Raw genomic sequence first — 27,149 nt, forward strand, 5'->3', positions numbered from 1 at the left:
ACGCCATTTACTCGCTATTTTCAAGTCGTCTTTGACGTTCACATCCTCATGCTAAATCTCCCTAATTTTGGAGCGTGCTACTTGTGTTGACCGCAATCGAAGAAGCTCTTTGAAAATTTATATATCACACAATATTTGACGTATCTATAGATGTTCTTGTCCGAAAGCTTTGCGAACGCTTGTCAAACTCAAAGACTCGGCGGCATCGCGTACAAACTAAAGCAAATGTATAAGCAACCTTACCTGATGCTTTATCGCGCCAAAACTGCTAGTACTTTGTGGAAACCTCGAAAAAATTTGTGGCAAAGCTCGCTTGAGAAATGAGAATAGCTGCCTGTTAACGTTTAGTATGACCAGTAACGTAACGACAACGTTAACTGCACCCAAATCTCAATATTCCTTAGCAGGAGCAGCGCAGTTCCTCAGGATTCATCCGAAATTTCCTATCTTACAGTATTCTCAATTCTCATTTTAATGATTAAAAATTTAAAATCCACAATGATTAAAGCCATGCTTGAAGTTCAAAGGAACTTGGTAAAGCCCATGTTTACGAGGCACTGCTATACTAGTTTAAAATTCCAAAAAATACTGAGTAATGGTTCCAAAAATTTCTTGAAATAGAATTCACTTGTTTAAGGAAAATTTGAATGACCGGAAGTGTTCGATAATCGATTTCGTCAATCGTCATTCGTCAAAGCGATTTGATTCATTTTAATTTTTAACACAAATAACATTATGTGCGTGGTGCCAGGGGCCGGTTGTATCAAGCCCGTTTAGTTTAAACGGCGGATAAGTTCAAAATAGAAAGCAAGTCTATCGTTGTATTCAACAAGCAAACTAAATGTTTTTAACCTTAATACAACGACACTGTTTACAACTACATATTCAGTGCATAATATTTAAGTTGACTCATTCAAGAGAGTTGTAAGAGTGTTATTTAATTTTGACTTATCCACCGTTTAAGCTAAACGGGCTTGATAAAACCAGCCCCAGTTGTCAAATGAAAAATTTCTGGGGACAGACTGAGATACCGTAAAACAATTTTCACTGATGTCGTGTGATTTGCAATGTATACAGGGGCAGAAAATCCGTTAAACTAAAGCCACTACAGTATAACTTGTTTGTCTTAAAGTTGTACAACTGTATAAAAATGGCATTTTAACTTTAAGTAATATATTACCCATACATGTGCAATGAAATAACATTAACTTTGTCAATAAATCTGATCTAGTAATATGTATTAATATATAGTAATATACATACTAATATACACACTAGTGTAAATACATTAAATACACGTCAATAGATTAAAGAGTTTATATGAAAGGCCTGTTGACACAGCAATGAATTTCTATACATATAGACATAAAACATTTGCTGGGCAAGTTGAATGTTTCTGAATGTATTGCAAGTATTTCATTTATGAATTGTGCAAATGGTAGCTATTTACTGACTGCAAATGTGTGTCATGGGATTATGCAGGCAAACAGAAAGCAATATGGGTAGTTTTCTCAACAGAAATCTCTACTGAATATTATGCCTGCCTTTCATTTAGCAGTAAAAACCAATCATGGTATTGCAGTTTTCCTTGTAAAAACTATGGGTTAGTTCATTTAGTAGGAAAGTACTCAAATCATTAGTAATATTGACTGACTTTAAATAACTTATTTATCAGAAATACATAGTTGTTCTAATGCTCCTTATAGCTTCCTGTCATCCATTTAAGGTTGCTCTGTACAGCTATTATGTTATAGCATGCTTCCTATACAAAAAGCGCCACATTTTTTTGTTGTCTTTTTGAAATACAACCTAACCAGTAAGTACTTCATTGCAAAAAAACAGTGGAGATCACTAAATGACATGTTATTTTCAAACCGGTTGCTTCCAACCAAAACTTCTAAGAATATGATATGTTGCAGGGTGCTAAGCAAATAAAAAATCGACCAATACATATATACACTATATCCCCACCTGTCCTGCCCAACCCTTCTCAACCCCCATGTTTCTCAAATACAGAGAAAGTTCAGTTCTTTTAGGAATTTTTTGTGAAAGTAGGCCACATCTGGGTGCATTGCAAGCTAATAGGTTAACAAGAGACACTGACAGATAGTTTTGTTAACTTATTAACTGACAGTACTCTTCCACTGATGAGTAAAATCATCTGACATTAGACAGAGTAAAATACTAAAGTAGGTCACATCTGAGTGCATTGCAAGCTAATAGGTTAACAAGAGACACTGACAGATAGTTTTGTTAACTTATTAACTGACAGTCCTCTTCCACTGATGAGTAAAATCATCTGACATTAGACAGAGTAAAATACTAAAGTAGGCCACATCTGGGTGCATTGCAAGCTAATGGGTTAACAAGAGACACTGACAGATAGTTTTGTTAACTTATTAACTGACAGTGCTCTTCCACTGATGAGTAAAATCATCTGGCATTAGACAGAGTAAAATAATAAAGTTGGCCACATCTGGGTGCATTGCAAGCTAATGGGTTAACAAGAGACACTGACAGATAGTTTTGTTAACTCATTAACTGACAGTACTCTTTCACTGATGAGTAAAATCATCTGGCATTAGACAGAGTAAAATACTGAAGTAGGCTACATCTGGGTGCACTGCAATCTAATAGGTTAAATAATCAGTTTGTAGTACCACCACATTTTATACAAAGCTATAAAGATTCAGGTTAATGGACTGAAATCTCTGCATATAATGATGATTTAATAAATTGGCCAGAATATTACTAGTGCATAAGTTGTTTCCATAAAATATGATTTATATAGTTAGTAATTAACTGATGTGAACCAAATGCTAAAATCATTATTTTTCATATCAAGGGTAGAGAGAGCCAACCCCAATGCAGAGCCTGAGATAGTGACTAAGTGCCGCTTCTGAGCACTTCATCCCTGGGCACAGAGTACCCATCAGAAGGACAACTCCATTGTTTTTTGTGTAAGTGTGATTAATCATGATTTGTCACTCGATCAGCAAGTACCGTAGATAAAAGCAACCACCCCCTGCCAACATTTAAATTTTGGTCCACATAAACTAAGGATGCCCTACTTCATACAGTTTTAGCACGAGATCCGTATATGACCTGTTGCCGTGTGAGTTAGTATGAAATACTCAGGATGCTAATATAATTTTGATTTAATATAATTTGTTTCACATAGAAATTCGTGGATACAATCAAAAGTTTGAAGAGATGTTCTCTTGAGAGCATAAAGCAAGACTGTATGCTTACACAATGCACAATGCTTAATTAAGGAGTGTTAAGCAAGAAGTGATAATGGGCTATAAATATGTACAAGTGTTGCTGCCAAGAGGAAATATAAGGTAAATAATATTTGCGGCGTAAAGATTAAACTAGGCAAGTCTATTTCCTAACAGAATTATAAACTATAATCTAGGCGAGGAGGTTATATCCTAAAAGAATTATACAAATATTGTTGTTAAAAGTTCCTTGCGCGCCGTCCGGAAACCACGTAATATGCGCAAAGTTATTTGGTGAGAAGGCGCTACACAGTAAAAATGGCCATACCAGCCCTGTTGTATTTTAGTACAGACAGATTACTGGTATTTTAGATTGTATCAAGAACTGTGCATTCAAGCATTGCATGTTGCTATTTACATCTGCTAAGCATGGAAAATGTAGTTTCACTAGAGTACTCTTAATGAAATACTCAATTTCAATAACCGGTTTGACCACTTGAAAGAATGGCGCACATCATCTGCTAAATTTTCCAACTTTAGCATTTAGAAACAACTAATTTGCAAGAAGCTTGATAGAGTTCAAAAATTTGTTTGATATCATGTGTTTATGTATTTACTGTAATCATACACTGTTGTGATAATATTGCTGCAAAAATCTACATGTGGTTTGATATGTATAGTATTACTACAATATGTACATAGTTATTATGATTGTAGGTCATAATATAGGTTGAAAAGAACTTCAACTGTCAGGATATGTTTGGTGTATAAGAGTATATTAAGTCAGAGCAAGCCCTAACCGGCTAACCCTGATTTTTGTGCCTGTTGTGTTAATTCTATACTGAAATTCTATCAGTAATGTTACAAATGTCGAGTGAAAGTAGCAATTATTACAGTTGGCTTCAACAAATTCACAATCACACCTCTTTCAAAATAACAATAAAGATAGCAATAGTTTACATACCGAAATAAGATCCTCGATGAATTTGCAGAATTCAAGGTTTCTGGCACCAAATGTCGAAGAGCAATTAAAGAAAACAGACGACGTTCCTGCAACAGATCAGCACATCTTCGCGGCACTGTCGAGCCCACTTCGGAAACACGAGATTTTACGAAGATAGGCAGTGTGACCGATCCATCATGGTATAGATTATGCAGCTGAGCTCATTCAATATTTCCACCACTGAAGGTTATTGTATCTGCGTAGAAGGGCCGATTGTTCGAACTTCGAAAGTCGTTTAGCTTAAACGGTGGATAAGTTCAAAATGGAAAACAAAAGTATCTAATACTTTTATTCAACAACTGAGCTGAAATATTTCGATGTAAATAGCTTAATTTTCAATGGAAGAACGTCTTAAAAACACAATATGTAGTTTCAGTCATTCATAAGGTGCATGAGAGTATTTTTAAACTTGGCTATCTTTAAAAAGGGAATCGCAGAATGCCATTCATTTCCCCAGGGGGAAATCAGGTAATATATCATTAATCGCGTAATAATAACACGCCTAATCATAGGCAGCCCGGTCAATGCGGGTACCGCATACCACTTATGTATATAATTATCCTAAGGCTGGCAACTCTCTGACAAAAAATATACTACATACATTAATACCATCGCTTGAAACACAAAAATTACGCTAGTTTCTTGAAAAAAAACGAGATATAAAAACCTTGGATATATTCACTACATTTATCTGTCATATTTAGACTTGAAAACAATTTAAAAATGCTTAAATTTTGCAAATAAAAAGTGTATTTTTATCGAAATTTTGTTTTAAACAGAGGCGGGATGCAATTTACTCGACAAACGTCATCATCGGAAAAATCGTCGGCAAATTTCTGATTGGCTATTGAAAGTTCGGAAAAATCACGAAGGCCAATTCAATGAAGAAAAAATGTCTTCGTGATTTTCCGAACTTTCAACAGCCAATCAGAAATTTGCCGACGATTTTTCCGATGATGACGTTTGTCGAGTAAATTGCATCCCACCTATGTTTAACAAAATTTCGATAAAAATACACTTTTTATTTGCAAAATTTAAGCATTTTTAAGTTTTAAGTCTAAAAATGACAGATAAATGTAGTAAATATATCCAAGGTGTTTTGTATCTAATTTTTTTTAAGAAACTAGCGTAATTTTTTGTTTCAAGCGATGGTGTTAATTTATGTATTATATTTTTTGTGAGAGAGTTGCCGCATTGACTGGGCTGCCTATGGCCTAGTTCAAACAACAAATACTTCGCAACATTTTTCCGTTTTCGAAATTTCGAAGTTAAATAAAAAGAGCGAAAAACACCGAGACCCGAACAAATATACTAATTGCGTCACAACATTATCGTTTTAAATAGTTTTACGTGCAAAGATGCAAAATGTTGACTATATGAACAAAATATTATATATCTATATCTACTTATGTTATATGACCTCCCCAGAAGATGATATCTTCCTTAAATTGCAGTATTTTATCGTGCATGGTACCTGATCAGCTCATCTCAAGCGTTAATAGGTTGTTTAGAATAGTAGGAATCATATAGTTGAGCATTTTAACAATGATTTCTTTTAGCCTTCTTGCTCTTCATCCCCCGACGAGTGCGAATTTTGAATTACCTGCGATCAAAAGAATTTACTAATGTCAACACTTCACTGGTTATGAATACAAAGGCCAGGTACAGGGGACTAATTAAAATGATACTGGTATTAGTTTTAGCTGTGCCAATAAATCGAGTGTAGTGTAAACGAGGTCATTTGTATACCACGATGTCAAAAATTTTGTACTTTCAAGGTGTTTAGATTTTCTACATCTTAGCAGCTATTAAAGATTTAAAGATAATGACCCAGCAATTATGCAGAATTATCATGATATTTTATTACCTCCATATTATATTCATTGTCGTCCATTTCATTTATTTTTTCGTCCATTTCATTTATTTTGACTTTCATCTCAGATTGGGTTTGTTTCATATCATTAAATTGTTTCTAAATGATACATAAAAAATATTGAAACATTGCCGGTATTTAATATACACGTACTTACACGTAGCGTAAAAACCGCACACGACAGCAACTGACTTACGCCAATGGCCATTTTTTGCTACTGAAGCACATAGCTCTGGTGTGCGCCGGCTTTTATAAAATTGGGCACGGCTACAGCCAATAAATTGAGCGCAGTGAAAACGGGCCAAATTTAATTGCAGGAAGAGAAATTTAAATCTATCTGCTCTGGGCTAAGTTACGATATGACTAAAAAGCGTGGTAATAAAGGAACAAAACATGAAAACAACCACCTAAATTAGAAAAAAGCACGAGAAGTGCTCAGGCAGTTGTTTGCCACATTTGAAATCAAGACTTTCTATATATTGGGCATGTGACTTTGAGGTCCAAAGAAATACAGTCACTGGAAACATGATATATTATTGTTTAGACTAGACTTAATAGTCGACTATGTTTACCAGCCTTCATTCTATACTCAATTACCTTCATCTTCTTTACTTTATGATATAAATTATCATGTCTTCTTTTAATTTCCGTCATCTCCATACAAAAATTCTGGTGTTCGGCCATGTCTCTTCTATTAAATTGCGATTTACAAAACTCACACTGCTCAGGCCCGTATTCGCAGCCATTCTTGTGTTTATGTAAATTTTCAAGTTTAACTTGTTCAGAACACCCACGATCGACGTAGTCACACTTGATTATCAGTGCTGACAAATAGTTCTTCATAAACCTTTGGGGATATTTCAAAGTCGCTAGAGTAAGGGGATCCCGACACTCTGGGCATGTTGCATTGATTTCAAGCCAATTTGATATACAATAAGAACAAAATGAGTGACTTCCATTTTCGCATAAACGTGGATTGTTTAGAACGCCATGGCAAACACAGCATAACAAATCGTCTTTTACTTCACCAATGAACCGTGATGGATCGTAACCGGGGCCCGTTTCGAGCAATTCCAACATGTCCATTACACCTGAAACATAATTTCATTAAAAGTTGAACTAATCATTTTTTTACACGACTTCTTGTGCAACAACACGTTTTGAAGATTTCACGGAACGGACGTAGTTTTTACCTGGACGCAAGAAGCGGGTCAAGTGGACACAGGATCGATGCAGTCAGACGCAGTAGCAAGCAATCTCGTTCCTCTAGCCCGAATCGCGGGCTCAGGGAATGAGATTCGGGATATAAGAAGTTTTCTTGGCAGTGGTGTAAAAAAGGTTGAATGACGTAATAAAGATTATGTTCATGGTGAAAGAATTTTGTACACTCTTTCTGCGAAGTATTCGTATTTTAATATATATAGTATCATTTTTGATAACCCTATAACTTACAATAGCGTTTTGATTATGTGTTCACTAGTGCAAACGATTCGTGTTGTGTTAGTGTTCACTGCTTCGTGTTCATATTGTGTATGACGTGTCAACACGCGACCGTCGAAAACAGTGAGATACAAGCAGCGATACCGATTCATATATTTCTCTCAGTTTTGTGAATGGTTAGGTAGACTGATTTGTCTGGCTAATTATAAACACTGATTAGGTCAATAAACTACCGAGTTCGTCACCTCCGACCATTCAGTAATCGAGTTCGCTATTAAGCCCATAGTGATTGATAACGAGGCTGAATTTAGAGACTTTCTGACTGATCTTTTGCAAAATCGCTAACAGCAAACTCTAAATTACTTCATTGAAATCATAGACAAGGGTTAATTATAAAATTCAGTTTAGAAAGGGTCAAGAAGTTTCCAGAAGTCCGCGATTTTAATGTTTATAATCTTCAGCAGTTTTTGAAGGTTTCGCTTCCACAGACTGAAAGCGAATGATCATGCGGCTTAAACGTCACAAAGAGAATGAAATTTAACATACCCGAGTATATATACGTGGTTTACACTTTCAAAGATTGAAGTTGGACCAAACGCCGTCAATAAGATTTTGCGCCTGAAAAGCAGTTAATGTTGTAATGTTTATTGTGTTAAGGTGGCTCAGTACAGTTTTCAAGAATTCAATTGTTCATCACTTTGACATGTTCAAACAACGCATTTTTGTGATTTATTCCAGAGATATTCGGGTTTTTATATATTTTGATGTCTCTACTTTTGAATCGTATTAGTTTTAGTAACAGATCGTCCGTTGCTATGGCGACATACGCGTACAAAATTCACTCCAAAATGACCAATTGCCTCGGATAGTTGGAAAACAAGCACGGTGACCCCCAATTTTTTTTCGTCCATTATTTTACTTGGAAGAAAAACTAACAATTGGCAAAATATAAAAAAATTCTATAATACCAAATTTTTGAAAAATGTAAAAATGACATTTTTTTCAATAATTTTTTTTGCTATTATAGAATTTTTTTATATTTTGCTAATTGTTAGTTTTCCTTCCAAAAAATATTGGACGAAAAAAAATTGGGGGTCACCGTGCTTGTTTTCCAACTATCCCAGGCAATTTGCCATTTTGGAGTGAATTTTGTACACGTATGTTGCCATAGCAACGGATGATTTGTTACTAAAACTAATACGATTCAAAAGTAGAAACATCAAAATATATAAAACCCCCAATATCTCTAGAATAAATCACAAAAATGCGTTGTTTGAACGTGTCAAAGTGATGAACGATGGAATTTTTGAAAACTGTATCCAGCCACCTTAAATAAATCCCTTTATATCAACGTTTGTTTTTGAAATCGTTATAAAGGGCTAAAAACATTAATAACAATAACATTTTTACTATCATGCTGCGAAAATTGTATTTTTCTCAGACATTTGCATTTTCTTGATGTTCTAGGTGTTAACATATTCCAAGTTTTATCAATGAGCAACGTGGCAGCGTCTTCTAACAACGTCGTGTCAAATGTGGTATAACAACTGTCTAAAATAAAAAAAAAACACTTCTCGATGTTTAACCTATATGGGCATTCGTCGGAGTAACGTGCGTGCTTTTAAAAGCATTTTTGTTATTTCAGGCAGTTGTTAAACCACATTTGATGTAAGATTTGAAGTAATATTTAATGGTTCATTGATTTATTTATCATCTCTTATGCAAGATTTACCAGACTTGGTTTCGGTTTTAACAATACCATTTCCAGCACCATGCCGCGAAGATTCATTTACATTTTGAGAGACTCGTTTGCATATTTATTGTTCCTTTGATTGCAAATGTTGTTCCTTTGAATCAAAGATTATAGTTGGTCAAGGTAATTTAATTTTTCCTGATATTTGACTGAAGTTTAGCGCGTTTGATTTAGTTTCATTCATTTGGTTTTGAGTTTGTGAAATTATATCGCTTAGCCGAAATTTTCTCGCCCCCCCCCCCCGAACTCGAACTAAATAAAATGCGGTGTGTTAATTGTACAGTATATCACTGCATACAAGTTTTTTAAAAGCAGCTCTCCATCAGAGTACCCCAAAATTAATATCGATCGCCGTGACTTGAGAATAATCAAACATAAAAAACTATTACGTCGATAATATTTAGACAAAAATTAAGGTTGATTGATATTGTTATATTTTAATACAAATTAACTGAATACATTAATGGCTCATTAATACCACGTATAACAGTGTTACCACCGTGCAGGCTAAACAAGATTACAATCATTATTGGCTGTAGAAATGAAAAGCTCAGATCGCACCTGCTTTCAGCCAATGAAGAAATATAAAGAATCGCAAAGAATATAATTAATCGCGTAATAATAACACGCCTAATCATAGGCAGCCCGGTCAATGCGGGTACCGCATACCATCTTATGTATATAATTATCCTAAGGTTGGTAACTCTCTGACAAAAAATATAATACATACATTAATGCCATCGCTTGAAACACAAAAATTACGCTAGTTTCTTGAAAAAAAACGAGATATAAAAACCTTGGATATATTCACTACATTTATCTGTCATATTTAGACTTGAAAACAACTTAAAAATGCTTAAATTTTGCAAATAAAAAGTGTATTTTTATCGAAATTTTGTTTTAAACAGAGGCGGGATGCAATTTACACGACAAACGTCATCATCGGAAAAATCGTCGGCAAATTTCTGATTGGCTGTTGAAAGTTCGGAAAAATCAGAAGGCCAACTCAATGAAGAAAAATTGTCTTCGTGATTTTCCGAACTTTCAACAGCGAATCAGAGATTTGCCGACGATGACGTTTGTCGAGTAAATTGCATCCCGCCTATATTTAACAAAATTTCGATAAAAATACACTTTTGATTTGCAAAATTTAAGCATTTTTAAGTTTTAAGTCTAAAAATGACAGATTAATGTAGTAAATATATCCAAGGTGTTTTGTATCTAATTTTTTTTTAAGAAACTAGCGTAATTTTTGTGTTTCAAGCGATGGTGTTAATTTATGTATTATATTTTTCGAGAGAGTTGCCGCATTGACTGGGTTGCCTATGGCCTAGTTAAAACAACAAATGCTTCGCAAATGTACTTCGCAACATTGTTCCGTTCTCGAAATTTCGAAGTTAAATAAAAAGAGCGAAAAATTGCGTCACAACATCATCGTTTTAAATAGTTTTACGTGCAAAGATGCAAAAAAAATCGTTCTTCAACAAATGCATGAAAAATCGAAGTTCGATCCAAAAAAATCAATATCCCTCGCTATGACGTCACAACCGGTGAAAATGTGAAATTCAACCGAATATTGAGATTTATTTGGAGGGTTTTGACCAATCAGGAACGCGAATACAGTAGAAATTTATAAAAAGAGTTAATAATCGTTTTTTGTTGTTCCGTTGTTCCGATAATTTTCTTCCGCCTCATACGCCTATGACTTAGAGAAATGTATAGTTGTAAGGTTTAACAACAGCAGCTGCCCAACATCTTTCTTCTATCATTCCTGGCAGTTCTTCCCAGCCATTTCCACCAATGGTGAAGGTTTCCACTGAGTTGAGATATCCCTCCTCATTATTCCGTCCGCCAAACACGAAAATGACGTCATCGATGATTACGACAGAGCTGCCGTACCTTTTGTGCTGCATGGATGGTAACATCTCAGATCGCCCGGTCACCGTGTGATATGTGATGACGTCATTGACTGCACGGCCTCTCATATCCATGCCCCCGATAACGATAATATTCTCACCCGAAGTAACCGAGGACATACGAGAAACCGGCTGAGGTAACGACGGACAAGGCTTGAACTCATTCTCACCAAAATCGTAAACGACAACGCTGTCAGTGGCATCTTTACTACGTCCGGTAGATGCTCCGCCCAAGATAAACAGCTTTCCATTAACAAGTTCTGCTCTGTGATGTCTTCTTTGCTCGGGCATTCTCGTCAGCAGCTCGACAGTAAAAGGTGGGGTAAGAGCAATCTGATAGATTTCGTCCAATGTTCTCCTTTCGTGCCAATTACACCCGCCTATTACATATAAATTTCCTTCATGGACAACGACATCGTGGCCAAATAATTTAACAGGCAGTTTTCCAAATATTGCGCATTGCAAAACATGTCGGCTCATCTTCAAAACCTTGATCTTGTCACTGTCACCTTCATCATCGACACCACCAATAGCAAGGATGCGATTGTCGTGAACACACAATGCCGACGATACCAAAGGTTGCTCCAATTGTTGCACAATTCTAGAGCTCCTCTCAACAATACAATACAGTTCAACAGTATTTGAAGAAGTAGTTTCGCTTTTACAACCATACCCACCAGAAAATATGATAATACCTGTTGCATTCCTTGCTAATAGATCATTTAGCACTCCTTTAAACCCCTCGCAATCTTGTTTACTCGTTAAAATGTTCTCCTAAAATGTAAAATTTTAATTTTTAGTCATTACACTACCATAATGGTGTTATGGTATGCTATGGTGTTATATCCGACCATAATGGTTGTAGATTTCAAACCGGAACTGTCATAACTTAGTTTAATGTTATGTTATATATATAATGTTATGTTAATTCGCGGTATAAATAGTCGTTCACTATCAGTTTGATCATACGATACAAAGATCCACCAAGAGTCTCCACAATTCAAGAAGCGAACGATTTTCTACCGGACAGACAAATTAATCTGTAAGTTTCATGTATGTATTCGTATGGTCGTATTCGTACTTGTCGTATGGTACTTGTTCGTATTCCTCGTATTCGTACCGTACTAATCTCTGTAAATATTCGTTTAGTTGAACCGCTATATGATTAAAATTCTACGAGTTCAAAGTACACGTCTGGTTAAGACTGAGTCTAACAATGGTATTTGAACTTTGTGGTAGCAACATTTGGTCTGTGGAAAAAAACAAGCTCTGCATGAATGCATGCAGGGCAATAATTATGAGGATAAATGGTCAATAATTTTAAAATATTACCACTACCTCCATTTTATTCACTTTGTTTGTCTCAAGGTTTGTCGAAAGGTTTTGACGAGAATATTAGAAATTGAAAAGCGCTTGTTTTCTTCATTTTATTTACGTTTATTATATAATATACAGTGTTGCTGGCGAATACTCGTTTTGAAAAGCTAAAATAACACATGTACGACTATCGTGTTTGATCCACAAAAAAAACTTGAAACGAAACTTGTTATTTAACGGCAGCCGGTAAATCATAAAATAAAACTTGTTGTTAAGTACATGCAAGATTTTATGCGCCTGCTAAAACATGTGGTGACTATTAAATCATGAAATCGGTTAAAACCATTAGTAAAAGCTGTTTCGTATTGACTAGAAACATGGTTTTAAAAATGACCGGAAAAGTAAACGAAAATACCACAAAATATTCTAAATGTACAAAACGTCTAGAACGATAATCATGGGGGGGGAGGGTGAGGGTGAAGAGGTGTTTATTCACATATTCAGTCATAGGTAGCCCAATGCGCTGCATTACGTACGTCACTTGGGTCACGTATATAGTATATAATAATATAAGGTTGGCAAGAATATTTTATTTTCAATGTACATCGTTTAAATATGATCAAAATATTAACATCTATTCTATAAAATACGCCAAAAAAATAACAGCCCCTAAGTGTAGGGTAGTTTTACTAAATTTGTACGTCGGTTTTTTGCAATGAAACGCGATTAAAAAATGAAACTATGCCAAAAGTTTGTTGAAATTTGCCGTGTCCCGATGCGGGATGCCTGTTGCCGTGCAAAAACATCAATTTGAAAACTCGTATACGCGATCCTATTGGTCATGCAGCTTTGACCGTTTTGTGATGACCAATAGGATCGCGTATACGAGTTTTCAAATTGATGTTTTTGCACGGCAACAGGCATCCTGCATAGGGACACGGCAAATTTCAACAAACTTTTGGCATATTTTCATTTTTTAATCGCGTTTCATTGCAAAAAAACGACGTACAAATTTAGTAAAACTACCCTACACTTAGGGGCTGCTATTTTTTGGCGTATTTTATAGAATAGATGTTAATATTTTGATCATATTTAAACGATGTATATTGAAAATAAAATATTCTTGCCAACCTTATATTATTTATACTATATACGTGACCCGAGTGACGTACGTAATGCAGCGCATTGGGCTACCTATGATTCAGTATCAATAATCCCCCTCAATTATCGCTCTATAGTTTCGGCCCGGCTTCCAGTGCGATCCAGCAGTCGTACTAATTACCAATAGACCTTTTGCATAATAGACCAACTTACGATCTAGATAACAAGGAGGAAATAAATCACCACAGCTAAAAAGAGCATGCTTAGTTGGTATAATTGCCCACTTTGGCTGGAAAATGTCGAGTAGTATGGAAAATATAGCCATGCGAAGTTGGCAATTTTGTATTTACTTTTTACTACGGCCGGAAGCGTTTAAACTAATTTAGTTAAACACTTCCAGCCGTAGTAAAAAGTATACAAAATTGGCAACTTCGCATGGCTATATTTTCCGTACTTTACAATATTTTGCAGCCAAACTTGGTAATTTTACTAAATTTAGTATGCACTTTTCGGAAATTTCCTTTTTCTTGGCTAAATCAAAAGTTGGTCTATTATGCACATCACAAGATTACCTTCGAATTACTACCTTATTTTTCGAAGATATGTGGCCCTCCTCACTAAGCCGTCAGAACATTTAAATGATGGCAGAAAAAATTATGAACAATTACCTTCATTTTCATAACTTCCATACGTACATCATCATCTTGACATTCATTACTTTTTGTCTCACCATTTTTCATTTTGTTCGCATGAATTCGTGGAAGTATGACCTTCCTTGTACACATTGGTGACTACCATCAGATCTTTCACTTGCGAATTCTCCACCACTTGTGGTGCTTTCCCACTTATGTCTAGGGTTACGTGAAATCTTTCTTGTCTTTCAGACATAATCGTCATCATAGTTGTCAACATATCCTTTATTTCCTTTTGATTCATTTTGATGTCCTTTAAGTCCTGAATATTGGAGCGATCAAACAGACAGAAACTTTTATGGTAGTTTTCATCTCTTTTGTTCACCTGCTGGCCACAATTTCCACACGTAACTGGACGATATTCACAAACACTGACGTGATCGTCCAACATTTTAAGCTGAATAAATATGGGACACCCTCGACTGTTGTAATCACACTTGATTCTCAGCTGCGACAAAATCTTCGGCAAAAAAAAATGGGGATGTTTCAAAGTTTTTTGAGTGAGATGTTGTTGACATTTCGGGCAGGATTGAGAATGGGCAAGATATTCTTCAATACAACTCAGACAAAAGTAGTGCTCTTCTGCCTCGCATAATCGTGGATTGTTAAAAACACGGTGGCAAATATTGCATAGATAATCTTCGTTGACTGGATCAAGAAAGCGGTTTGGATCATAACCATGGGCCATTAGCAGTAATGTTCAAATTGAATCTGAAACATGAACATGATTACATTGAAAGTTAAACCCGGCTCTTCAATCATACATGCTGATTATTTCAAAGCTCGACAAACATAAATTCACAAGTGATGGGTAAAAAAGGATTAAAAACCATCAAAAACTCATTGAAATATGATGCAACTCGTAGTCTACGCTGATTGCCTGAGTTTGAAAACTCGATGCATTACAACATAAATAGATACCCATTTTTAGTGTCTAGGTTTACGCCGAAGAAGGGTCGCGATATAGTGGCACGTCCGAACGAGATCGAGTAAAAACGAATTAAAAAAACTTGAATTCAAAACTGGAAGGAGCGATTGAACTCTTTTAAGTCTTTAAACAGCAAAAACGAAACGGGGTTCTAAACAAGGGTATTTCAGAGAAAATCAAAAGGCATAAATAGATTCTGAGTAAGGTAGTAACGTGGATCGGGGAGTCTAAACGTGAAAGTAAACATGGCAAATTTGGGAAAAGGCGAATCACTTGAAGACATAGAAGCGCGAGGCTGTTTAATTGAAGAAAATATTGACCGAGGCGTCACCAAAATAACACGGTTGCGAAATTATTTGAACGATGGCGAGTTTCAGAACAGTCTATCGTTTTGAAACAAATTTTAAGCAGAAATCGGCTCTTCGAACATGGCAGCGGTGACAAAGTTTGCATACTTGAAGGAGCTCTTAGAATCGAAGCTGCGTAGAAAAATCGAATTACGGTCAACTCGGCCCACTAACTAACTCGGCCCAACCAACTCGGCCCACTGTCGAGACTAAGTCGGCCCACTGCCGAGGCCAAGTCGGCCCACTACCGAGACCAACTCGGCCAACATCGGACAATGTTATTCAATGTATAAATGTGTTAAATATTTTAAAATTGGAAAGGAAAAGGTACTCTAGAAGTTGTTACTGCAATATCGTACTGTATGATCGCTTTTTATCCAAGGTAAGTCAAGTCAAAATTTCAATATTGGCATACTAAGATTTGAAAATCGCAAGTACAGGCAAGTGAATTCATTGCTGAGAGTTGATTACTTGTATAAATATATGACATTCGAAGTTTACAGTAGTCAAACACATGTGATTTTGGTTTTTTTAATGCCGTGAAAGCTATTTGCCAAGAAATGACTTTTAGACAAGACATATAAACATACAATATACAAATATACGTAATAGAATAGTTAATAATTATTTACATTATTTACATCGATATATACAGTGTATCCTATTAAATACCCCGCCACCATCACAGTTCACTGGGTGCAAGGGCCATTGACATGGGCACAAGCATGCAACAGTTGTTTGCTGGTCATTTCACCAGCAATGAATTTGTCCCAATGTTCAAATATTCTGCCTTGTAGTTTTCTGTATTTGCGCCGTTGTTGACGTTTCAATTTGTTGTCAGAAACTAGACGAACCTGTACGGACACCAGACGAGATTCGCGATGTAACAGGTCAACCAGCAAGTAGAAGGGCAGGGATCCACGCCTTGCGTTGTGGTTTAAACGATGGTGCCAACCCTCAACATCATTGTTGGTTCTAACACTTTTTTTGAATATGCTCCAATTCTCCGGAGACCAAACTGTGGAATTGATCCAGGTATCACTGATGTACGCGACCAGGGCTTGGAGGACAGGTGTGGTTGCCAAAGCCTTCAGCTGCTCAAACATCTGGCTAATGTGCTCGTGGGGCAAAAATGGCAAGGCCATCAACCGTCTAATGTATTTATGGGTTGAGTCGTCCTCGTTGTATGCTGTGGTCAGGCCCAACCCTTGTACTTTCCGCCAAATTGCTTGGGTCCAATGGAACACACAGCCTTGAACTGATGCACCTGGGAACACCTTTGCCACTGCCTGCCATAACGCATGCTCGAAGTCGATGACAACGCCTTTCAAGCAGAGACCATCAGCAAGGAGGTTCTTGATGGCCTTCAACACGTGCTTGTAGTCTCGCCTTTTTTTGCCAGACATTAAGATAAATGCCAACGGTATCTGTTAATATGAAAAAATAAAATACAGCAATTTAATTTGGATCTAAAAATGAGGACTTAGTTGAATGTATTAAATATATTATATATATATATTATATATATTTACCTGCTTCACGTCACTGTTTTGTCTCACAAAGGCATGAATTGAGAATAGCTGCTTGAATGGATCTTTCACAACTTTGAAAGTGGCATCCATGTACCAAACCTTTGCTTGCTTTAGTAGGGCGATCATTTCTGGGGTGCTGAATATGAGGTGGCGCCGACCTCCAACCTTCACGTCTGCCTGCAGGAAATCATCTGGTATGTGGCGTTCGTCAACCTCAAACTCCAGATCAGTGGGCTCCTGTGGTCTTGTCTTCTGTCTTTTCCGGTTTGCTTGCCTAGCGAGATTACAAACCTTAGGAACAGCAGCGCACGGGGCATCTGTGAAATGGGCAACCAGAACTTCATCGGCGATAGCTCCTGCAGATCGAAAGAAGTCTTCCATGGCTTTGGCTTTCACCTCACTGATTATCTATACAAAGCAGAGATGATCAAGAAGACAAATGTTATGACATGTAGATATAAGGTGTTGACTTTTAAATATGAACATGCGAAATGACTACATGTGTTTCACCTTTGCTGCTGTACCTATGCCACTGGACGGTTGATGTGAATGGACCTGCACACCTGGACTAAAGTCTGTGCCATGCTGCCTCACAGTGGCCAGACAATTCGTTGTCTTGTTGCGGACAGTACAACGCCAGACAATGTTGTCCTCGCCATACTTGCGTTTAACCGTGTACGAATGTCCAAGGTTGTCCACCAACTTACATTTACCGCGTTGCGTAGAGGACTCGATTTTCTCATACTCGATGACACGGATGGTGTCCTCAGGAACAATGTTGCCTGGAGCGCCATCTCTAATTGACTCTTCCTGAACTGTGGGTGGAATTTCGTAACTGCCAAAATCTTCATTTTGTGCCGAACTTTCGCGTGAGGATGGTGGAGTTGAGGAATCATTGCCCAAGTTCACTATCAGGTCAACCATTTCACTATCAACGAGTTCACTATCTGTATGAAAAAATAAATAAATCTTGGTTGGTTGCATGGAATAAATAAAAAAAATAGTGTTTCAGTTATGAAGGGAATAATAATTTTATAGCATATTTCACATACCAACAGTTGAAGAAGGTATGATGGTAGGTTGAATAGAAGCTTGAGAAGCACCAACGCCTACCACTGTACTACCTAAAGATTGAAAAGTTCATATGATTAAAATATTGCAGTTTTATCACAGTGTTTCTTTCTATATAAACAATAATTATTCCAATGCTTATATATGAGCATTTTTCTAATAGTTACCATGGGGAATTCTCGAGCTTTCGGCAAGTGGCAAAAGAAATCCAGCGCTCATGTTGAGGCAATCATCACAACGCCAGTCGATATCCTGTCCATTCCTGACAGCGCTCCTGTACCGCTGTTGGGATATCCCGGTGTCGCACGTTCTGTGCTGCCATCGGTCACATCCATCGCATTGAATGCCTTCTTGTCTTGCTCGGACGGAGTTCTTGCAGCGAATGCAAAGATCTTGATCGGCCATCGTTAAAAAGAGTCTTGAAGTGTTGTAAACTGTGGTGTCGCGAACGAGAAGTGAAAGAAAATGCTTTGAATCATCACACCTTTTTATAAACTATTACTATGATGACTCATCGGCCTCATGAATGTTTGTTGTCTCTGTGAAAACAATAACAGTGGCAAAACAACAGCATTAACGAAGGGTTATTAACAGTTACTAATTACTACCACTATGCAGATGAAACTCTGATACATTTCTGTCTTATGGATTTCCTATATCAATACGTTTCATTCATTCGTTGTTTCTCAATATGAAATGTAGCATAAGCAACATGCGGCGAAGAAGCAATTGTATCAAACTAGCAACCGTATCTTGGTCACGATTCTATGGTTAAAAAATCTTGACCAAAATGATTATCAATCGTGACTAATTTCCTCGTCGGGTAATTAGTCACGGCTGATGATCTTTTTACCACTTTGTTTTTAACTTCAGGCCTGTTTGAAACCTCAGTGGTTGAAACGATTACATGACAAATGTTTAGTCAGTGCGTGCACGATCACATGAGGTTTTGAAAATGTCCCCGGGTTTAAAAAGCTACCCGAGTTATTCGAACATTCGTAGTAGTGTCATTTATACGCACTGACTAAAAACAAAGTGGTAAAAAATTTTTCAGGCTGAAGTTAAAAACAAAGTGGTAAAAAGATCATCAGCCGTGACTAATTACCCGACGAGGAAATTAGTCACGATTGATAATCATTTTGGTCAAGATTTTTTAACCATAGAATCGTGACCAAGATACGGTTGCTAGTTTGATACAATTGCTTCTTCGCCGCATGTTGCTTATGCTACATTTCATATTGAGAAACAACGAATGAATGAAACGTATTGATATAGGAAATCCATAAGACAGAAATGTATCAGAGTTTCATCTGCATAGTGGTAGTAATTAGTAACTGTTAATAACCCTTCGTTAATGCTGTTGTTTTGCCACTGTTATTGTTTTCACAGAGACAACAAACATTCATGAGGCCGATGAGTCATCATAGTAATAGTTTATAAAAAGGTGTGATGATTCAAAGCATTTTCTTTCACTTCTCGTTCGCGACACCACAGTTTACAACACTTCAAGACTCTTTTTAACGATGGCCGATCAAGATCTTTGCATTCGCTGCAAGAACTCCGTCCGAGCAAGACAAGAAGGCATTCAATGCGATGGATGTGACCGATGGCAGCACAGAACGTGCGACACCGGGATATCCCAACAGCGGTACAGGAGCGCTGTCAGGAATGGACAGGATATCGACTGGCGTTGTGATGATTGCCTCAACATGAGCGCTGGATTTCTTTTGCCACTTGCCGAAAGCTCGAGAATTCCCCATGGTAACTATTAGAAAAATGCTCATATATAAGCATTGGAATAATTATTGTTTATATAGAAAGAAACACTGTGATAAAACTGCAATATTTTAATCATATGAACTTTTCAATCTTTAGGTAGTACAGTGGTAGGCGTTGGTGCTTCTCAAGCTTCTATTCAACCTACCATCATACCTTCTTCAACTGTTGGTATGTGAAATATGCTATAAAATTATTATTCCCTTCATAACTGAAACACTATTTTTTTTTTATTCCATGCAACCAACCAAGATTTATTTATTTTTTCATACAGATAGTGAACTCGTTGATAGTGAAATGGTTGACCTGATAGTGAACTTGGGCAATGATTCCTCAACTCCACCATCCTCACGCGAAAGTTCGGCACAAAATGAAGATTTTGGCAGTTACGAAATTCCACCCACAGTTCAGGAAGAGTCAATTAGAGATGGCGCTCCAGGCAACATTGTTCCTGAGGACACCATCCGTGTCATCGAGTATGAGAAAATCGAGTCCTCTACGCAACGCGGTAAATGTAAGTTGGTGGACAACCTTGGACATTCGTACACGGTTAAACGCAAGTATGGCGAGGACAACATTGTCTGGCGTTGTACTGTCCGCAACAAGACAACGAATTGTCTGGCCACTGTGAGGCAGCATGGCACAGACTTTAGTCCAGGTGTGCAGGTCCATTCACATCAACCGTCCAGTGGCATAGGTACAGCAGCAAAGGTGAAACACATGTAGTCATTTCGCATGTTCATATTTAAAAGTCAACACCTTATATCTACATGTCATAACATTTGTCTTCTTGATCATCTCTGCTTTGTATAGATAATCAGTGAGGTGAAAGCCAAAGCCATGGAAGACTTCTTTCGATCTGCAGGAGCTATCGCCGATGAAGTTCTGGTTGCCCATTTCACAGATGCCCCGTGCGCTGCTGTTCCTAAGGTTTGTAATCTCGCTAGGCAAGCAAACCGGAAAAGACAGAAGACAAGACCACAGGAGCCCACTGATCTGGAGTTTGAGGTTGACGAACGCCACATACCAGATGATTTCCTGCAGGCAGACGTGAAGGTTGGAGGTCGGCGCCACCTCATATTCAGCACCCCAGAAATGATCGCCCTACTAAAGCAAGCAAAGGTTTGGTACATGGATGCCACTTTCAAAGTTGTGAAAGATCCATTCAAGCAGCTATTCTCAATTCATGCCTTTGTGAGACAAAACAGTGACGTGAAGCAGGTAAATATATATATATATATATATATATATAATATATTTAATACATTCAACTAAGTCCTCATTTTTAGATCCAAATTAAATTGCTGTATTTTATTTTTTCATATTAACAGATACCGTTGGCATTTATCTTAATGTCTGGCAAAAAAAGGCGAGACTACAAGCACGTGTTGAAGGCCATCAAGAACCTCCTTGCTGATGGTCTCTGCTTGAAAGGCGTTGTCATCGACTTCGAGCATGCGTTATGGCAGGCAGTGGCAAAGGTGTTCCCAGGTGCATCAGTTCAAGGCTGTGTGTTCCATTGGACCCAAGCAATTTGGCGGAAAGTACAAGGGTTGGGCCTGACCACAGCATACAACGAGGACGACTCAACCCATAAATACATTAGACGGTTGATGGCCTTGCCATTTTTGCCCCACGAGCACATTAGCCAGATGTTTGAGCAGCTGAAGGCTTTGGCAACCACACCTGTCCTCCAAGCCCTGGTCGCGTACATCAGTGATACCTGGATCAATTCCACAGTTTGGTCTCCGGAGAATTGGAGCATATTCAAAAAAGTGTTAGAACCAACAATGATGTTGAGGGTTGGCACCATCGTTTAAACCACAACGCAAGGCGTGGATCCCTGCCCTTCTACTTGCTGGTTGACCTGTTACATCGCGAATCTCGTCTGGTGTCCGTACAGGTTCGTCTAGTTTCTGACAACAAATTGAAACGTCAACAACGGCGCAAATACAGAAAACTACAAGGCAGAATATTTGAACATTGGGACAAATTCATTGCTGGTGAAATGACCAGCAAACAACTGTTGCATGCTTGTGCCCATGTCAATGGCCCTTGCACCCAGTGAACTGTGATGGTGGCGGGGTATTTAATAGGATACACTGTATATATCGATGTAAATAATGTAAATAATTATTAACTATTCTATTACGTATATTTGTATATTGTATGTTTATATGTCTTGTCTAAAAGTCATTTCTTGGCAAATAGCTTTCACGGCATTAAAAAAACCAAAATCACATGTGTTTGACTACTGTAAACTTCGAATGTCATATATTTATACAAGTAATCAACTCTCAGCAATGAATTCACTTGCCTGTACTTGCGATTTTCAAATCTTAGTATGCCAATATTGAAATTTTGACTTGACTTACCTTGGATAAAAAGCGATCATACAGTACGATATTGCAGTAACAACTTCTAGAGTACCTTTTCCTTTCCAATTTTAAAATATTTAACACATTTGTACATTGAATAACATTGTCCGATGTTGGGCCGAGTTGGTCTCGGTAGTGGGCCGACTTGGCCTCGGCAGTGGGCCGACTTAGTCTCGACAGTGGGCCGAGTTGGTTGGGCCGAGTTAGTTAGTGGGCCGAGTTGACCTGACACCGAAAAATCGACGGTTTACAAATCTAAGAGAAAAGGCTACGACAGAGGCAACAATATCTTGAAGGCTGTCTGAATACGGGAAGGTTAGTGAAATCGTAAATAAGTATATCGAAAATGTCATAGCTCTACCAGTTGTTGTGGGTTCTCATCTTTCAAAAGTGCATGAATTCTATCACTAACGAGCATATACATGAAAACTTTAACCCAAGGTCTTTAAAAGAAGACGTTGATCAGTTCAGAGAAGGAATTGTGGAAAAGGCAGATATGGCTCCTACCGGAAGAGAGTATTATATTCCACATATGGAATATATATATATATATATATATATATATATATATATATATATATATATATATATATATATATATATATATATATATACTCGGCGGCATCGCGTGCTAAAATGGCGAATAAATATCGTGATGCGCCCAAATATGGACATGCCACGCCATTTACTCGCTATTTTCAAGTCGTCTTTGACGTTCACATCCTCATGCTAAATCTCCCTAATTTTGGAGCGTGCTACTTGTGTTGACCGCAATCGAAGAAGCTCTTTGAAAATTTATATATCACACAATATTTGACGTATCTATAGATGTTCTTGTCCGAAAGCTTTGCGAACGCTTGTCAAACTCAAAGACTCGGCGGCATCGCGTACAAACTAAAGCAAATGTATAAGCAACCTTACCTGATGCTTTATCGCGCCAAAACTGCTAGTACTTTGTGGAAACCTCGAAAAAATTTGTGGCAAAGCTCGCTTGAGAAATGAGAATAGCTGCCTGTTAACGTTTAGTATGACCAGTAACGTAACGACAACGTTAACTGCACCCAAATCTCAATATTCCTTAGCAGGAGCAGCGCAGTTCCTCAGGATTCATCCGAAATTTCCTATCTTACAGTATTCTCAATTCTCATTTTAATGATTAAAAATTTAAAATCCACAATGATTAAAGCCATGCTTGAAGTTCAAAGGAACTTGGTAAAGCCCATGTTTACGAGGCACTGCTATACTAGTTTAAAATTCCAAAAAATACTGAGTAATGGTTCCAAAAATTTCTTGAAATAGAATTCACTTGTTTAAGGAAAATTTGAATGACCGGAAGTGTTCGATAATCGATTTCGTCAATCGTCATTCGTCAAAGCGATTTGATTCATTTTAATTTTTAACACAATAACATTATGTGCGTGGTGCCAGGGGCCGGTTGTATCAAGCCCGTTTAGTTTAAACGGCGGATAAGTTCAAAATAGAAAGCAAGTCTATCGTTGTATTCAACAAGCAAACTAAATGTTTTTAACCTTAATACAACGACACTGTTTACAACTACATATTCAGTGCATAATATTTAAGTTGACTCATTCAAGAGAGTTGTAAGAGTGTTATTTAATTTTGACTTATCCACCGTTTAAGCTAAACGGGCTTGATAAAACCAGCCCCAGTTGTCAAATGAAAAATTTCTGGGGACAGACTGAGATACCGTAAAACAATTTTCACTGATGTCGTGTGATTTGCAATGTATACAGGGGCAGAAAATCCGTTAAACTAAAGCCACTACAGTATAACTTGTTTGTCTTAAAGTTGTACAACTGTATAAAATGGCATTTTAACTTTAAGTAATATATTACCCATACATGTGCAATGAAATAACATTAACTTTGTCAATAAATCTGATCTAGTAATATGTATTAATATATAGTAATATACATACTAATATACACACTAGTGTAAATACATTAAATACACGTCAATAGATTAAAGAGTTTATATGAAAGGCCTGTTGACACAGCAATGAATTTCTATACATATAGACATAAAACATTTGCTGGGCAAGTTGAATGTTTCTGAATGTATTGCAAGTATTTCATTTATGAATTGTGCAAATGGTAGCTATTTACTGACTGCAAATGTGTGTCATGGGATTATGCAGGCAAACAGAAAGCAATATGGGTAGTTTTCTCAACAGAAATCTCTACTGAATATTATGCCTGCCTTTCATTTAGCAGTAAAAACCAATCATGGTATTGCAGTTTTCCTTGTAAAAACTATGGGTTAGTTCATTTAGTAGGAAAGTACTCAAATCATTAGTAATATTGACTGACTTTAAATAACTTATTTATCAGAAATACATAGTTGTTCTAATGCTCCTTATAGCTTCCTGTCATCCATTTAAGGTTGCTCTGTACAGCTATTATGTTATAGCATGCTTCCTATACAAAAAGCGCCACATTTTTTTGTTGTCTTTTTGAAATACAACCTAACCAGTAAGTACTTCATTGCAAAAAAACAGTGGAGATCACTAAATGACATGTTATTTTCAAACCGGTTGCTTCCAACCAAAACTTCTAAGAATATGATATGTTGCAGGGTGCTAAGCAAATAAAAAATCGACCAATACATATATACACTATATCCCCACCTGTCCTGCCCAACCCTTCTCAACCCCCATGTTTCTCAAATACAGAGAAAGTTCAGTTCTTTTAGGAATTTTTTGTGAAAGTAGGCCACATCTGGGTGCATTGCAAGCTAATAGGTTAACAAGAGACACTGACAGATAGTTTTGTTAACTTATTAACTGACAGTACTCTTCCACTGATGAGTAAAATCATCTGACATTAGACAGAGTAAAATACTAAAGTAGGTCACATCTGAGTGCATTGCAAGCTAATAGGTTAACAAGAGACACTGACAGATAGTTTTGTTAACTTATTAACTGACAGTCCTCTTCCACTGATGAGTAAAATCATCTGACATTAGACAGAGTAAAATACTAAAGTAGGCCACATCTGGGTGCATTGCAAGCTAATGGGTTAACAAGAGACACTGACAGATAGTTTTGTTAACTTATTAACTGACAGTGCTCTTCCACTGATGAGTAAAATCATCTGGCATTAGACAGAGTAAATAATAAAGTTGGCCACATCTGGGTGCATTGCAAGCTAATGGGTTAACAAGAGACACTGACAGATAGTTTTGTTAACTCATTAACTGACAGTACTCTTTCACTGATGAGTAAAATCATCTGGCATTAGACAGAGTAAAATACTGAAGTAGGCTACATCTGGGTGCACTGCAATCTAATAGGTTAAATAATCAGTTTGTAGTACCACCACATTTTATACAAAGCTATAAAGATTCAGGTTAATGGACTGAAATCTCTGCATATAATGATGATTTAATAAATTGGCCAGAATATTACTAGTGCATAAGTTGTTTCCATAAAATATGATTTATATAGTTAGTAATTAACTGATGTGAACCAAATGCTAAAATCATTATTTTTCATATCAAGGGTAGAGAGAGCCAACCCCAATGCAGAGCCTGAGATAGTGACTAAGTGCCGCTTCTGAGCACTTCATCCCTGGGCACAGAATACCCATCAGAAGGACAACTCCATTGTTTTTTGTGTAAGTGTGATTAATCATGATTTGTCACTCGATCAGCAAGTACCGTAGATAAAAGCAACCACCCCCCTGCCAACATTTAAATTTTGGTCCACATAAACTAAGGATGCCCTACTTCATACAGTTTTAGCACGAGTATCCGTATATGACCTGTTGCCGTGTGAGTTAGTATGAAATACTCAGGATGCTAATATAATTTTGATTTAATATAATTTGTTTCACATAGAAATTCGTGGATACAATCAAAAGTTTGAAGAGATGTTCTCTTGAGAGCATAAAGCAAGACTGTATGCTTACACAATGCACAATGCTTAATTAAGGAGTGTTAAGCAAGAAGTGATAATGGCTATAAATATGTACAAGTGTTGCTGCCAAGAGGAAATATAAGGTAAATAATATTTGCGGCGTAAAGATTAAACTAGGCAAGTCTATTTCCTAACAGAATTATAAACTATAATCTAGGCGAGGAGGTTATATCCTAAAAGAATTATACAAATATTGTTGTTAAAAGTTCCTTGCGCGCCGTCCGGAAACCACGTAATATGCGCAAAGTTATTTGGTGAGAAGGCGCTACACAGTAAAATGGCCATACCAGCCCTGTTGTATTTTAGTACAGACAGATTACTGGTATTTTAGATTGTATCAAGAACTGTGCATTCAAGCATTGCATGTTGCTATTTACATCTGCTAAGCATGGAAAATGTAGTTTCACTAGAGTACTCTTAATGAAATACTCAATTTCAATAACCGGTTTGACCACTTGAAAGAATGGCGCACATCATCTGCTAAATTTTCCAACTTTAGCATTTAGAAACAACTAATTTGCAAGAAGCTTGATAGAGTTCAAAAATTTGTTTGATATCATGTGTTTATGTATTTACTGTAATCATACACGTTGTGATAATATTGCTGCAAAATCTACATGTGTTTGATATGTAGTATTACTACAATATGTACATAGTTATTATGATTGTAGGTCATAATATAGGTTGAAAAGAACTTCAACTGTCAGGATATGTTTGGTGTATAAGAGTATATTAAGTCAGAGCAAGCCCTAACCGGCTAACCCTGATTTTTGTGCCTGTTGTGTTAATTCTATACTGAAATTCTATCAGTAATGTTACAAATGTCGAGTGAAAGTAGCAATTATTACAGTTGGCTTCAACAAA

The 27,149-nt window shown here is 36.9% G+C and overlaps 2 protein-coding genes and 1 pseudogene across 2 annotated transcripts; 1 reads left to right on the top strand and 2 right to left on the bottom strand.

Moving 5' to 3' along the window:
- Positions 1-10,548: 10,548 nt before the first annotated feature.
- Positions 10,549-14,364, bottom strand: LOC114538444 (kelch-like protein 41a). The gene is made up of 2 exons (XM_028559621.1): positions 14,293-14,364; positions 10,549-11,980 (listed from the first exon to the last, which is right to left on the bottom strand). Exons 1-2 carry the CDS (start codon positions 14,362-14,364, stop codon positions 10,997-10,999), a joined length of 1,056 nt encoding a protein of 351 aa, XP_028415422.1. The 3' UTR covers positions 10,549-10,996.
- A 1,916-nt stretch (positions 14,365-16,280) lies between these two features.
- On the bottom strand, positions 16,281-19,224 carry LOC114538445. Its single transcript, XM_028559622.1, has 5 exons — positions 18,362-19,224; positions 18,176-18,247; positions 17,634-18,070; positions 17,124-17,531; positions 16,281-17,018 (listed from the first exon to the last, which is right to left on the bottom strand). The coding sequence occupies exons 1-5, from the start codon at positions 18,597-18,599 to the stop codon at positions 16,281-16,283; spliced, it is 1,893 nt and encodes a 630-aa protein (XP_028415423.1). The 5' UTR covers positions 18,600-19,224.
- Positions 19,225-19,297: 73 nt separating this feature from the next.
- LOC114538447 lies at positions 19,298-22,152 on the top strand (annotated as a pseudogene).
- The last annotated feature ends 4,997 nt before the right edge of the window (positions 22,153-27,149 follow it).

This window comes from Dendronephthya gigantea, unplaced genomic scaffold, assembly GCF_004324835.1.
Source record: "Dendronephthya gigantea isolate DGI-Jeju-01 unplaced genomic scaffold, DenGig_1.0 000184F, whole genome shotgun sequence".
NCBI lineage: Eukaryota > Metazoa > Cnidaria > Anthozoa > Malacalcyonacea > Nephtheidae > Dendronephthya > Dendronephthya gigantea.